General features: G+C 40.1%; 1 protein-coding gene across 1 annotated transcript; it reads left to right on the top strand.

Moving 5' to 3' along the window:
* Nucleotides 1-7,270: 7,270 nt before the first annotated feature.
* LOC133151465 (neuronal acetylcholine receptor subunit non-alpha-3-like) lies at nucleotides 7,271-10,571 on the top strand. The gene is made up of 7 exons (XM_061274525.1): nucleotides 7,271-7,422; nucleotides 7,913-7,957; nucleotides 8,692-8,801; nucleotides 8,888-9,401; nucleotides 9,621-9,811; nucleotides 9,903-10,095; nucleotides 10,229-10,571. Exons 2-7 carry the CDS (start codon nucleotides 7,931-7,933, stop codon nucleotides 10,358-10,360), a joined length of 1,167 nt encoding a protein of 388 aa, XP_061130509.1. The 5' UTR covers nucleotides 7,271-7,422; nucleotides 7,913-7,930; the 3' UTR covers nucleotides 10,361-10,571.
* Nucleotides 10,572-13,089: the final 2,518 nt, after the last annotated feature.

Raw genomic sequence — 13,089 nt, 5'->3', positions numbered from 1 at the left:
AAAAGCTGTTTGCATCTCTGTTCCGGCATCATTTTATTGCATGTACAGCGTGCGGTCAACTGTCAACTTGAATTAAATAAGACTTTTTTTCCTTAATAGCATAAAATGTACACTATATTTGGAAAACATAAACAGTTAACATATTTATTTTAAGTAATTAAAGAAAAAAAAAACTTTTAATATATGCATACCAGTGCGAGGCCTTTTATTGGTCGAGCAGATTTCAGGTACACAACTGATAATGTGTAACATGGATGAAGAATATCATGGTTGTTTTGAGAGCCACCCCATGTTGTTCTGCAAACACATGCCCAACACTCGATATTTTTTCGCTTATATGGGGGAGGCGCTGAGATATCAATTTGTTTGCAGGATACTGGGGGAGGAAGAGGTAGGATAAGAAGAAAGCCGGAGATGCAGTCCACAGTCATGGCGAGGTGTTAACTTTGATGGTTAGCTGAGGCAGAGAACAATCACATTTTATATCCGTTGTTTTTCCCTGGCACACATGTGATGGAAGAGTGGGAGGAGGATGCAAAGTGAACTTCTGGAATTGGTTTGTGACTTCACAATAAAATTAAGCCTACTCTATGTAATCGTTTTATATTCTACCACAAAGGGGCATGATATTGTAACATCTGCTCAGATGTTATAATTACTGTGTTTTGTGATATTTGCCATATTTGAAGATGTCACAGTTTCAATGCCCAATTCTGATTAACGTAAAAGTTACAAATGAAATATGTCTGCCACGAAGAAATATTCAGTCCCTCCTTAAGCCTTCATGTTTGTGTGTCACAATGATCCTATAGGTAAGTTGTTTGGAGATCTAAGATCCTGTCGGGGTCACCATGACAAACGGGTCCTAGGGGAGGGACCAGAATTTGCTAAACGTTTCAGATTAAAACATGGCAAGCTTCTTTTTTAGGCTCTATGTATTGATTCTCTGTGTTGCCAGTAGGGGAGTTCATGGAATTAGCCAAATATTACGGTCACTGAAAGATTTGCCTGCAGGTTTGCCAACCAATTATCAGCTTGGGCGCCCTAAATCACTGTGGATTGCAGTCTGACAGAAAGAATAACATGTCTCACAAGTAGCGTATTGTGTATTCATGACAGAGTAAAGCGTAACATAAAATAATCTCTCACTCTATTCATGACAGCGTAAAACACAAGAGTAAAATAATCTCTCTCACTCTATAATGCTTTCCCTCGAAGTGGAAAAGAGATTAGGTTTTTAAAATTAGACATTTTTTAATACCACAGTTAAAATAAATAAATAACTGTACTAGTTGTACTTGGTATTGAATGTTACATTCCATGTTGAAAACAGGCCAAGTGGAGCTAATAAGCAATATTTACTATGCATATATTCAGTCTCCATGTTAAATTAAATAAGGTCTGATGTCGCTGTACATGTAAGTATCAAAGAATATTTTCCACTTTAAGTCCTGCTAAGTGAGTCATTTCTCTCTCGAGATAGTTTCCACAGCTTTACCCTCAGGGTAAACTCATGGTTCAATACACTAATTCAGAGCTAAGTGATACAATGCACTAGAATGTTGACATAGCATACAAGATCTGTGGGACTGCTCCTAGGAATGAAACCATACCGTTGTTCACAAATATCGTCCTCTATCCTAAAAGTCTATAGCTTTTGTCATTCTTTGCTATAACGTTTTTGTGAGGTTCATCAACTTTACTCCTCCAAAAGAATGGGCACAACCACCTCTCCAAGATGCTTACCGGCACAAGTGCAAATATTGGGCAAATATTACCTCTCCACTACAGCTGCTTCTGGCCACCAAAACAACTGGATTAGAAAAACAGGCCTATCTCTTTATCATTATCAAAAAATATTTGAAGCCCCCGCCCTTCTTTTTTCTTCAGCATTGCAGGATTTCAATCTAGTGGCTGAGATGTTCGCAAGGTAATTGTTATTTTTCACGGGAGTTACTTCTTGCTTATGAATAACACCAGCAGCAACATTAGAAACAGCTAAAACTGCTTATCGTGCTAGCTCTGTGTCTATAATTGTAAAATCTGTCATGCAAAACAGTCGCAAAGATGTTTGCCAGACATTCGGCAACAGTTTTACTAGCCGCCATCTTAGTGCAAAGAAACCTTTAACAAAGAAAAAACAAAAAACTGTTGGCAACGGTTTGCAACCATTTAGGAACTCTGACGAAATACCAAAATTCGTTATGTGCTCAAACACTTGCGGATCAGATACGGGCCTTATTAATGATAAGGCTACATTGTTATGCTGAGGTGAATTCAAAACAATTTCATAAACAAATCATGCCTACAATAAAATATGATTTTTGTGCGATATCTGCTTGTCTCTTAGAACTGTGCGCAAGTCATGTATGTATTGAATCAAGTTTCACGCATGAATGTAGAAACACAACAATGTGGTTGTGTGTGTGAGTTGTACAGGAATGATTCATCTTGTGGTTCCTCTCCCATCTGCTGTAAGCTCTAACTTAATCAGGAGAAAGCAAGAGTCCATCTCCCGTTAGAGATCAACACGACTTGTTTACGAGTCTGCCGACTGCTAATTCGATTGCTTAAACAAACGACATCCAGGCCTGCAGACTGTTGGTCGTGCATTAATTCCCACCAAAAGTCAGTCTCCATTGCAGTGTCCCACATAGTTTCATGTTTCAAGTGCAGTTCACCTGCAAATAATGAAGTCTTACACAAAACCCTTTGTTCAGACAAGGACAACATTACATTCATTAAATTGATATTCACATCTGCAGATCATTATATAGGCAACTGGAATTGTATTATTTACTATACAGTGCAGCTAGATGATGTTCTTTTAATAATGTTTTAATCAGGGCTGGGTAGCTACCAATACGAGGTATCAAGACAATAGTTTCAAAGTATCGAAGGCTTGGATAGTCTCCGATACCAGTTACCAATATCAGTCACTGGCACCCGATGTGTGCCTGTTGCCTATAACGAAAAGAAAGGAAATGATCTTTTGGAAGGGACTGTATGTGCATCGCGTTGATGTTTCTTGCTAAAATCACAAAATTGCAAATTGTCAACATTTATTTATTTTTTAAATGTAGAGGAAATTCAAACATTTTGAATTACAAATTCCACAAAATAATATTTGAACAAACTGTTTATACTGACCTTTTAATTAAAAATGTGTTATTCATTAATTCTACAAAACTATGATGTAACCCGCTAGAAAAAATAATAATTAGAAACTCCGGTTAGAGCGTGAAAACATGTCACATCTTCTTAACTGCCCTGAGGGAGGATGCACTGGACACAGTGGACAGCAGGGTCATCTCTCCATCCTTCAACGGGCCAGCCCCCTACCACTGCCTCCTCCTTCGACAGTGCGCGTCTCTTCACCGGCGGCACTCACTTGCGATCGCAAAGAGACGCCGGGTTTGGTCACAGAACACCGACACGGAGTGTTTCCACAACATCGGAGCGAAGGCGTGTTGTTCTCGTTGCCCCCGTGGATTCAAACTGAACGTCAAGACAGCGGATACTTCTGCTTGCAGCAGAAATTGGAGGACGTAAAAACGCGAGTGTTTGTCACACGCACGATGAAGTTTGTGCTGGTCGTGTTGTGGTCGCTGCTGACTGCTGAGAAGGTTGCCGTACAAGGTAAGAATGTGCATGTGCAGCTTTGACCATCTCGGCATTTCTCATCACCTTACATTGTCAAGTCCCTTTTTTTTTTTTTTTTGTTAAGTAAATAAAGATTATGTATCTTTGTTGTTCTTTACAGTCAACAACTACAGGCAACTTACCCAAACACATTATTTTATTAAGTAATATTCAATATTTGCATTACATGCATTCCTTTTATATGAAATCAGACAATGACACGTTTAACCTACATAAATTCCCACTTTAATGACCTTGAGATGGGAAGCATATTTATTTCCTGAATAACTAGTTTAATGACAGGTAACAGTGGCACAGATAAGGCCCCATTAATACTTTGACTGTCAGTAAGTTATTTGTGTATTTCCTTTTTTTTTCCTCTGCCAATAAAAGATTTTGAACAATCATCTGCACATTACAGGCCATTTGTATACAATAAAGTACTCCCTGGCATTGAAACTGATCGTTAACCATTGCAAAAATCCTGTCATTGTAAGTGCATAAAGCCATTCATAATCAGATGAGTGTTATTTACGAGCAGATTCAAAAGATAAAAAGGGAGAACAACAATATGAAACAGCCTCAAATCATTTGGTGTACACAACAAAATGAAGGGCTCCCTTCTATGTTCTCATTTCTCCTCTCAGTGGTACATCACACTGAGGCTCAACAAAGAGCAGATGGTGGCAGGGTGATGATGATAAGACTGCTACGCATTCAAGACCAGTGGTGGGTTAAATACTGGGGAGCATATAGTGTACACACATGAACACGTTTTTTGAATGTGTACCATATATACACGCACACACACTAATGTGCCATGATTTATCCACAGAGTGTCAACCCTCCCCTGGTAACACCGGCTGCAGTCAAATCAATATGGTGCCCTTCACCTCTGTGCTCACCCACACACACACACACACATACGCACAGTAAAATAGATTCAGATGAGGGAGGAAGCTTTTTTTTTTTTCCTCTTGTGAAGTGAGGTTTTTGAGATATGACTGCGTCCAGCGGTTGACACTTTTGAGATGACTGAGAGTTCTGCAGGCATAATCTCTTATTTAGTGCGTGATAGTAGATCTGATGCAATGGGATGAAATCCACCTGAGACTAAAATCAGCATGAATTTATGATCAGACACGCAAACATACAGTTTGAAATCACCCTATGAATTTGGGATCTGTGACTGTTCACAGGTTGGACTGGACCGATAGTCCTGAAACCTTTACTTGAATATTGATGCCATGTAAACGTAGTGCATGAAAGCAGGCTGGATATCTTTTGTGTTGAATCAAATTTAGACATTTGCAAATATCTGCTTTGGAAAATAATAAACAACATTTTACCTATATTCTGACATGACTGTAGACATAGTAGTTTCTGTGTTGTCTACTCAGACACCCCTAACTATAGTGAACTTCCTTTTGCATTTCAATCTCTTGGCCACGTCGCTCTCAGACACCAATAGGAGTTTGCTGTGGGTCAAATCATCTCACTCTTTGCTTATCGTTTCTCTCCACTCATCATCTGCTGATGCATGTTTGTCACTGTGCTGCATTATGATGCAGCAATGTCTTATGCCATTGAATATTCAGAGCACTTGGGTTACTGCTGATTTACTGTGGCATCCTGTCTCGTGCTATTTCAGGGCGATTACTGTGTAGTGCTGCTAGTGTCCAGTAAATTTGTCTTCTGCTTGGAAGTGACAGAGAAGATGTTAGCCTCAAAAGGAGCAATGATCTAATCCACAAAACAACAAGACAAGCTATGCTAACCAATCACATATGGACAATATAACACAAATTAAATTAATGCAATGCAATGTAATGCAAAAACTAACTAACTAACTAACTAACTAACTAACTAACTAACTAACTAACTAACTAACTAACTAACTAACTAACTAACTAACTAACTAACTAACTAACTAACTAACTAACTAACTAACCAACCAACCAACCAACCAACCAACCAACCAACCAACCAACCAACCAACCAACCAACCAACCAACCAACCAACCAACCAACTAACTAACTAACTAACTAACCAACCAACCAACCAACCAACCAACCAACCAACCAACCAACCAACCAACCAACTAACTAACTAACTAACTAACTAACTAACTAACTAACCAAAACCCCTTTCAAGAATCATATGCGTCAATAATACAAACAAACATGCAAGGTCAGCTAATTGAAGACTTAAATTGGGCACGGTATTGAATGTGAGCGTGAGTCTGTCTATACGTGCATTTCGAATTAATCCGCTGACTTGTTGACATTGCACCATGGCTTCCACCAAAGCTAGCTGGGATAGACTCACCTTGTTTGTGAAACTTGTCCTCAACAAGCACTACAAAAAATGATTGAATGGAAGGTGTTTGGCAAGATACCCAGGCAAAGAAAACCCTTGCCAAACAAATCATGTGAGTAGGACACTGGAAAGCAGTCAGTCCCCATCCAGCCAACTATTCATTCTCTGTACCGCTAATTATGGTTTAGGGTCAAGTGCATGATCCCAGCAGACTTTGGCCCTGATCTGATCTCCAGCCAATTGCAGAGCACAAACACAAACAACAATTCACATTGACACATATGGACAATATAGAGACTCTAATTCATCAACTATGAATTGTTTTGCAATGTAGGAGAAAACCGGAGAAATCCCACTGAGAAAGACCATGTGGACTCCACATAGAAAGGCTGGAGCTTGGATTTCCCACAACCACTGAATGCAGCCACCAATAGTCTACCTGCATTTAAAAAAGGACACACTATGTGTTTTCATCTGTTTACTTGAAGGACCTGACATCTCTAAGGTCTCTAAAGAAGGGGTGTCCTGCTCAGCTTGAGTGTCACTCTCTAAGTGACTGTTACGTCTCGTGCCTGACTTCACTGAGCAACTCAACTCTTCTCCCCTAGCAATGCTTCTGTCAGAGTTTATCATGTCAGTATGATCATTTTGTCAGCCTTGGGACCTTAGATGCTTCCACTCGGCCATGACCAGCTGTCAGAGTTGACAGTTTGGCTGCGTCTGCCTGGCACTGGCACTTCCTCACCACCCCTTTCCCTTTACTCCTGAGGAATGTTGTACTTCATGTCTGTTGTGTGCAGGTTGATTATCTCTAGTGTTGCGTGTCATGTGCAAAATGGCACAGAAGGAATAACGGGAGGTAATCATGATCGTTCATTCAAGTGCTTTAAGTAAAGGAGTTGTATTCCCTTCATGCTTGCCGTACCTCATAGGATTTGACTGAGGGCAGGAGTTAGATTAGAGCAGGGGTGTCTGTGGGTACCAGGTACCCCCGAGGACCACATGGGTAGCCTGTGCGTGTATTCTAAAACTAGCTCACCAGTGACTTCTGTCTTTTTTTTGTGTTGCATTCTTTTTTAGATCACATGTTTATTTCTTCTCTCCACACAGGAAGACTGGGGCCAGAATCAAACCCTCCACCTCTGAACTGTGAGGTGGATGTACTAAACAGTGGCGATCCTGACTTTGTTTATTTAAAAACAATTTCTTGATAAAGTTATTGTTAAATGGCGGAGGTCAACATTCTAGCCATTTGGACAATACGTCAAATTACTTTGCTTTATTTTAGTTTTCCTTTTCTGCTTCCAGCTCAAGATGACTTTGTGTCGCTGGCCGAGTTGGAAGACGCCCTATTGAGGAACCTCTTCCGAGGATATCAGAAGTGGGTTCGGCCTGTACAGCATGCCAATGACACCATTACGGTGCGCTTTGGACTTAAGATCTCACAACTGGTGGATGTGGTGAGGACTGAACACCTGCAACTACAGTGACACAATACGTACAGCACTAATTTTTCATCAATGTAAAAAAATAATTTGGCTTACTGTCCGCAAGTTGTATTACGTGAGTGCAGAGGTCAAAACTGCATAAAGGTCGCACACTACCTGACCTCAGGTTAGCATGGTGATACCTCATTAACACATTGGTTACTATATACTCATTAGAGGAGCAGGTACAGAGTTAAGGAGGTACAGCTTAAGGCCCCCTGAGAGATCCCACTACCCTCACCGAACCGCCAATGAATTTGATACTTCTGTCATGCTTCTGAGATTTCTTGTTTTCCTTTGGTGATACTAATGAGGCTCCAGTTTCCAGCGATACTGTTCTCATGCAAGAGAAGCTACTTTATCCCATAACAATTATATTCAATCAAACTCAACATTTCTTTGGCTCTCACTTCCTCATATTTTTTTCAGAGAAAGAGAAACTGTGTTCCCTTTGTCCCAACAGGATGAGAAGAACCAATTGATGACTACGAATGTCTGGCTTTGGCAGGTATAGCACCAGCCTAACGGAATGCTATGCTTTGTGCAGTAATATAACTTTTATGTTACTGTGTTTTCAATGTATAGTTTGCTGATGAAATGATACTCAATGTGTAGGAGGAGCTGGTGATGAAGAAGGCAGGTTGCAAAAATATATAAAGTAGCTAGTCAGGCTTGTTTAACTGCGTAAAAATCACATTATGGTCGAGGCCATAATCAATGTAGCAGATTGTCATTTATAGCAAGAATCTACATTCTATGTTTAATTAGCGCTGCTAGAATGAATTTATTTTGTTAATTAATTAACAAGCATGCCATTGCTCATAAAGTTACAGTACAACTGAACAACTATCCGCTCTCCATGGTGCTGAATAATCTGCTTGACGTTAATTAAACTTCAAGAAACACCAAATCATCTGCAACATCAAACCAATTCATACCATCTTTTGACTTGTTTAAGTTTCTTTAAATGGTTTGTGTACCGATGCACTCGCATCTACTTAATCAAAACTGATTTTTCAGTTCTAAACGGTTTTCATTAAACACCTAGTAAATCATTTAACCAACACCACTCAACCAACACTACTGTTAATCACTAAAATTATTTGAAAACCTCCAGATGTAAGTAAGCTAGAAGGTTAATTTCCAGCCAGTGCCAAGGCACCGACACACAATCCACATTCCGTTTACAATACAAATACCGTTTTGTAGTACACATTGCCTATATTGATGACGTTTTTAAAGGAATGGGTCGATGTCAAGTTGAAGTGGAATCCAGATGAATACGGAGGTATTACATCTACCCGAGTACCTTCAGAGACTATATGGCTGCCAGACATTGTTCTGTATGAAAAGTGAGTAACACAATATTCTTTCTTTTCTGGCTCTCATTTTGTCTCAATGATATATTTTATTTCATCCCTTTTGTATTACTCGCTAGCGCGGATGGTCGTTTTGAGGGTTCCCTGATGACTAAAGCCATTGTTCGGTGGGACGGGACGATAACATGGACCCCGCCTGCCAGCTACAAATCCTCTTGCACCATGGATGTCACCTTTTTCCCCTTTGACCGCCAAAACTGCTCCATGAAGTTTGGCTCCTGGACTTATGATGGAAACATGGTTGATTTGGTTCTGGTGGATCATTATGTTGACCGCAAAGACTTTTTTGACAACGGAGAGTGGGAAATACTCAATGCAACAGGAATGAAGGGAAACAGGAGGGACGGGGTGTACTGGTACCCCTTTATAACGTATTCCTTCATCCTCAAGAGGTTGCCCTTGTTCTACACCCTGTTCCTCATCATCCCGTGCCTCGGTCTGTCCTTTCTTACTGTGCTGGTCTTCTATTTACCATCAGATGAAGGAGAGAAACTGTCACTTTCCACATCCGTTTTGGTGTCCCTTACTGTCTTCCTCCTGGTCATCGAGGAAATCATACCTTCATCCTCAAAGGTAGACTGGTTTGAGGAGTTAGGCTGGTACAGTAAACACAGAATTGTATTGTCAATTTGTAACCCAACAAAGGCTAGTTAAAGCTATAATCACTTGTGGCACAAATTGTTGAGTGTTTCAGTGGGGGGGGATAGGGACTGGCTCAGCCTGTGAATAGCTCAAATCTGTGTAGAATTGATGCTCTTGATATCTATATTGTTTTCTCTTTCTTTACCCCAGGTGATCCCTTTAATTGGAGAATACCTGCTATTTATTATGATCTTTGTCACCTTCTCCATTATTGTAACTGTTTTCGTCATTAACGTCCATCATCGCTCCTCTGCAACCTACCACCCTATGGCCCCATGGGTGAAGACCCTTTTCCTTCAGAGACTGCCCAGGCTGTTGTGTATGCGGGGGCATACCGACAGGTAAAAAAAAAAAAAAACCTAATTGACTTATGTTATGTTGTCATACATACAATAGTTATAACATACTATGCATTGTATGCATTTCTTATAGATACCACTTCTCAGATACTGAGATAAGTAGCCCTGAGCTGAAGCCACATAGAGGGAAAGGAAAGGCGGCGGCTCCTGGACAGCCGCGAGGCAAGAAAGAGGAGAATCAAGCCTGGCTTGCCATGCTGGAGACGGCCACACATTCTGTTCGTTACATCAGTCGTCACATCAGAAAGGAACACTTTATCCGTGAGGTGTGTGGCTTTGAGGGACAATTTTGGCGTAATGAGTCTGGTTTCACTGACTGTCATCATCTCATATAATAATAGCAATATCCAAAGAAATGTTTAAGATTATGGCAGTAATTGGGTCTTCCTATTCATACAGGTTGTGCAAGACTGGAAGTTTGTGGCTCAGGTGCTGGATAGGATTTTCCTGTGGGCCTTTCTCACTGTGTCAATATTAGGCACAGTCCTCATCTTCACACCAGCTTTGCAGATGTACTTCAGCTCACCTTAGCAAATATATACTTGCAAATACTGTATTTTAGAATTCCTGTTTTTCAGAGTTCAAAGTTGAATAAAACTCATAGTTTTTTCTTTTACCAATAATTTAAGTACATGCACAAAAGTGTGCAAACAAATAGCAATAGGCAGGTACTCCTTGCATGAATGGTTTTACACAGCCATTTAAATACGGCACAATCACTAAGCATTCATCAGTAAATTGTTTTGTGTCCTATACACAGCATGCTTGACAAGGTGATTGCACTCAATACTATGTGATTATAATAAAGTTGTTATTAAAACGTGTACTGTCATTACTGAAAATGTCCATTAAATCACGAGTTAAAAATAAACGCATGACGTTATTTTGCCTGACTGTAATGCTATTGAGTGACCACTAAATGGCAGCAAATACGTCCATCCAACCATTATCTGGATTTTCTTTTATCCTCACGTGGGTCGCAGCCTCTCCAATTTTATTGCATTAATGACCAATAAATTATAATTACGGATTTTATAGGAGGTTGTAGGTGCTCGTCTCTGATAAGCAGCAGTCAGGGATTCCTAAATGACATTCCTTGCCAAAGAGCACAAACTGTTGTGTATCACTGACGGTAAAAAACACTCTTTAATCTGTCTACCTCTTGGAAAACTGCCCAGTCTTTTTTTAACAATAATTTGCAATTGTAGTGACATACTGGGGGAGCTGAAAGTCAGAGATTTTGATGTGGAGAGGTGGGCATGCGCATGACCTAAAGCTGTACATTTACTTTCCTCTGCCACTTTGCAAGGCCAATGGTGGCAATGAATTTGTATACTTGTAATACTGCATACTGTGCATACTACAACAGCATAAAGTTCAGCAGTCTGACACACATCTCAACCTGTCTAGTTCTTATTGGTTCCTGCCGCATTCACTTCCTTCTATGCCAGGATTAATTCGTGACCTTCACCTCATATGTTGCTGCTAATGATTGCAACAGTGTAAATACTCTACCACCACCACACACACAATCCTTTAGCTCGCTCGGTCTGGAAGCCAAATTCACAGTTAAAATAACAAAGGAGCTATGTTACACTGACAAAGGTTTCAGAGTGAGTGAGTGAATGCGTGAGTTCAATATGTTGACTGAAAAGATTTGTTTGTTTGAAGTGCTAGTCTAAAGTGAAACACAAAAAGTATAGTAGCAGTGCAAATAAACAGGTACAGCATGCATGGAGAGAAATACAGCACACGACAAATGAACCAAATTTTCACATTCAAGTAAGAGTCCAATTCCTGCAGGCTGAGCTGAAAAGCCATCTCTTAATGCAAGCTGATGGCAGTCAACATACATATATGAGAATGTGCAAAGACTGGACCCGGAAGTACACATGCAAAAAGGGAGGTGAGGAGAAGAGAGTAAGGGCTGTATGTGCAAAACTACTAGAGCAAATGAAAAGAGTGATAATTGTGAAAGAAGCGCTGCAGGCGATCTTCTAATGGTTTTAGGGCACTGCTGCAACGGCTGCGTACCGACAGTTCAGAATATGAACAGAATGGAGAGGTGAGGGAAAATAAACATACAACGTGTAGATAGATTGAAGGCAGATGGGGAAGGACAGAGAGGAATCAAGAGAAACATGAAAAAAGGGAGGATGAATGAAAACAGAATCGGAGAAGTTTTCGGCTAAATTATGACAACATGAATGACTTATATAGTACCAGTGGCCCATACACGTGAAAGTGGAATAGTGGCAGGTATAAATCAATGAATTGGCTGTGGTATCACCTAAAACATTGAACCGTATTTCGCAGGCACAAAGGTGGAATAGCTGTAGTGTAAAAAGGCAGATTTCTTGGTAAAAAAACTCCATGGGGCAGATGAAAATCTATACAAAGCAGAGAATAGACTTTTTTTGAGCTTGTTACTGTGGTTCAGGTGGTTGCTCTTTTCGAAGACAGTCCTATGAAGAGACTTTTGGTAAATCATACCCTTAAACTGTTGGGTAAATCATACCCTTAAACTTATACTCATCAGTGGTGGTCATGGCGATGATGGTGTGCCATTACTTTAAAGCTACTTCTGACAATGACAATGTTTCAACAACTCACCACATCTGGGAGACAGAATGCGATCGAAGTTGAATTCAGTTGCAGGATGACTGGTTGAACATTGGTACGATGGAGAAATGTTGCTGGCTACAAATGGAAACATACTTAGTGTTATGGAGTGAATGGAGCTGGGCGACCAAATGCAGCTTGGACCAGGGTTTATTGAAGAACTCAAAAGATAGACTAGAGGCTCGACTAGGGACAAGACTAGAACAGAACAGACTGGAAACTAGAAACAAGAAGTCTTGAGACGAGAACAATCTAACGAGGAGAGACACGCAGACAGGAGTTATATACGCGACAGGTAACGAGAGGCATGTGACTGTGATTAGTACAAAGATTGAGAGTAGACACAGGAAGGGAGGGGTGACGCGAACAGAAACCATGGCAACATTAAAACAAGGAAACGAACGGAGACGGAGCGTGACCTGCATGTTAGCTGCAATGATGCCAGGATTTTAAATGTTAGTTGTTTTTTTACTCTCACATAATAGCTCCAGTTGGAATGAATATACAATGCATGTCACATTATTAAACTCTTTATGAATTAAGCAACAATCAAATGTGATTAACAAATAAATAAATGAAGTGAATGTTATAAATTACTACCCTTCATGTTTGTTATCTTCTTTGTTAGAAATAACATT

This window comes from Syngnathus typhle, linkage group LG3, assembly GCF_033458585.1.
Source record: "Syngnathus typhle isolate RoL2023-S1 ecotype Sweden linkage group LG3, RoL_Styp_1.0, whole genome shotgun sequence".
Taxonomy (NCBI): Eukaryota; Metazoa; Chordata; class Actinopteri; order Syngnathiformes; family Syngnathidae; genus Syngnathus; species Syngnathus typhle.
Note: the sequence above shows the minus strand (reverse complement) of the source record. Positions and strands in the feature narration are given on the sequence as shown.

Excerpts from the sequence above, each read along its gene's own strand:
- LOC133151465 (XM_061274525.1), top strand. The coding sequence starts at position 7,931 with ATGACTACGAATGTCTGGCTTTGGCAG. Across the intron at positions 8,802-8,887 it reads GACATTGTTCTGTATGAAAA|CGCGGATGGTCGTTTTGAGG; the intron begins GTGAGTAACACA and ends ATTACTCGCTAG. Across the intron at positions 9,402-9,620 it reads TCATACCTTCATCCTCAAAG|GTGATCCCTTTAATTGGAGA; the intron begins GTAGACTGGTTT and ends TCTTTACCCCAG.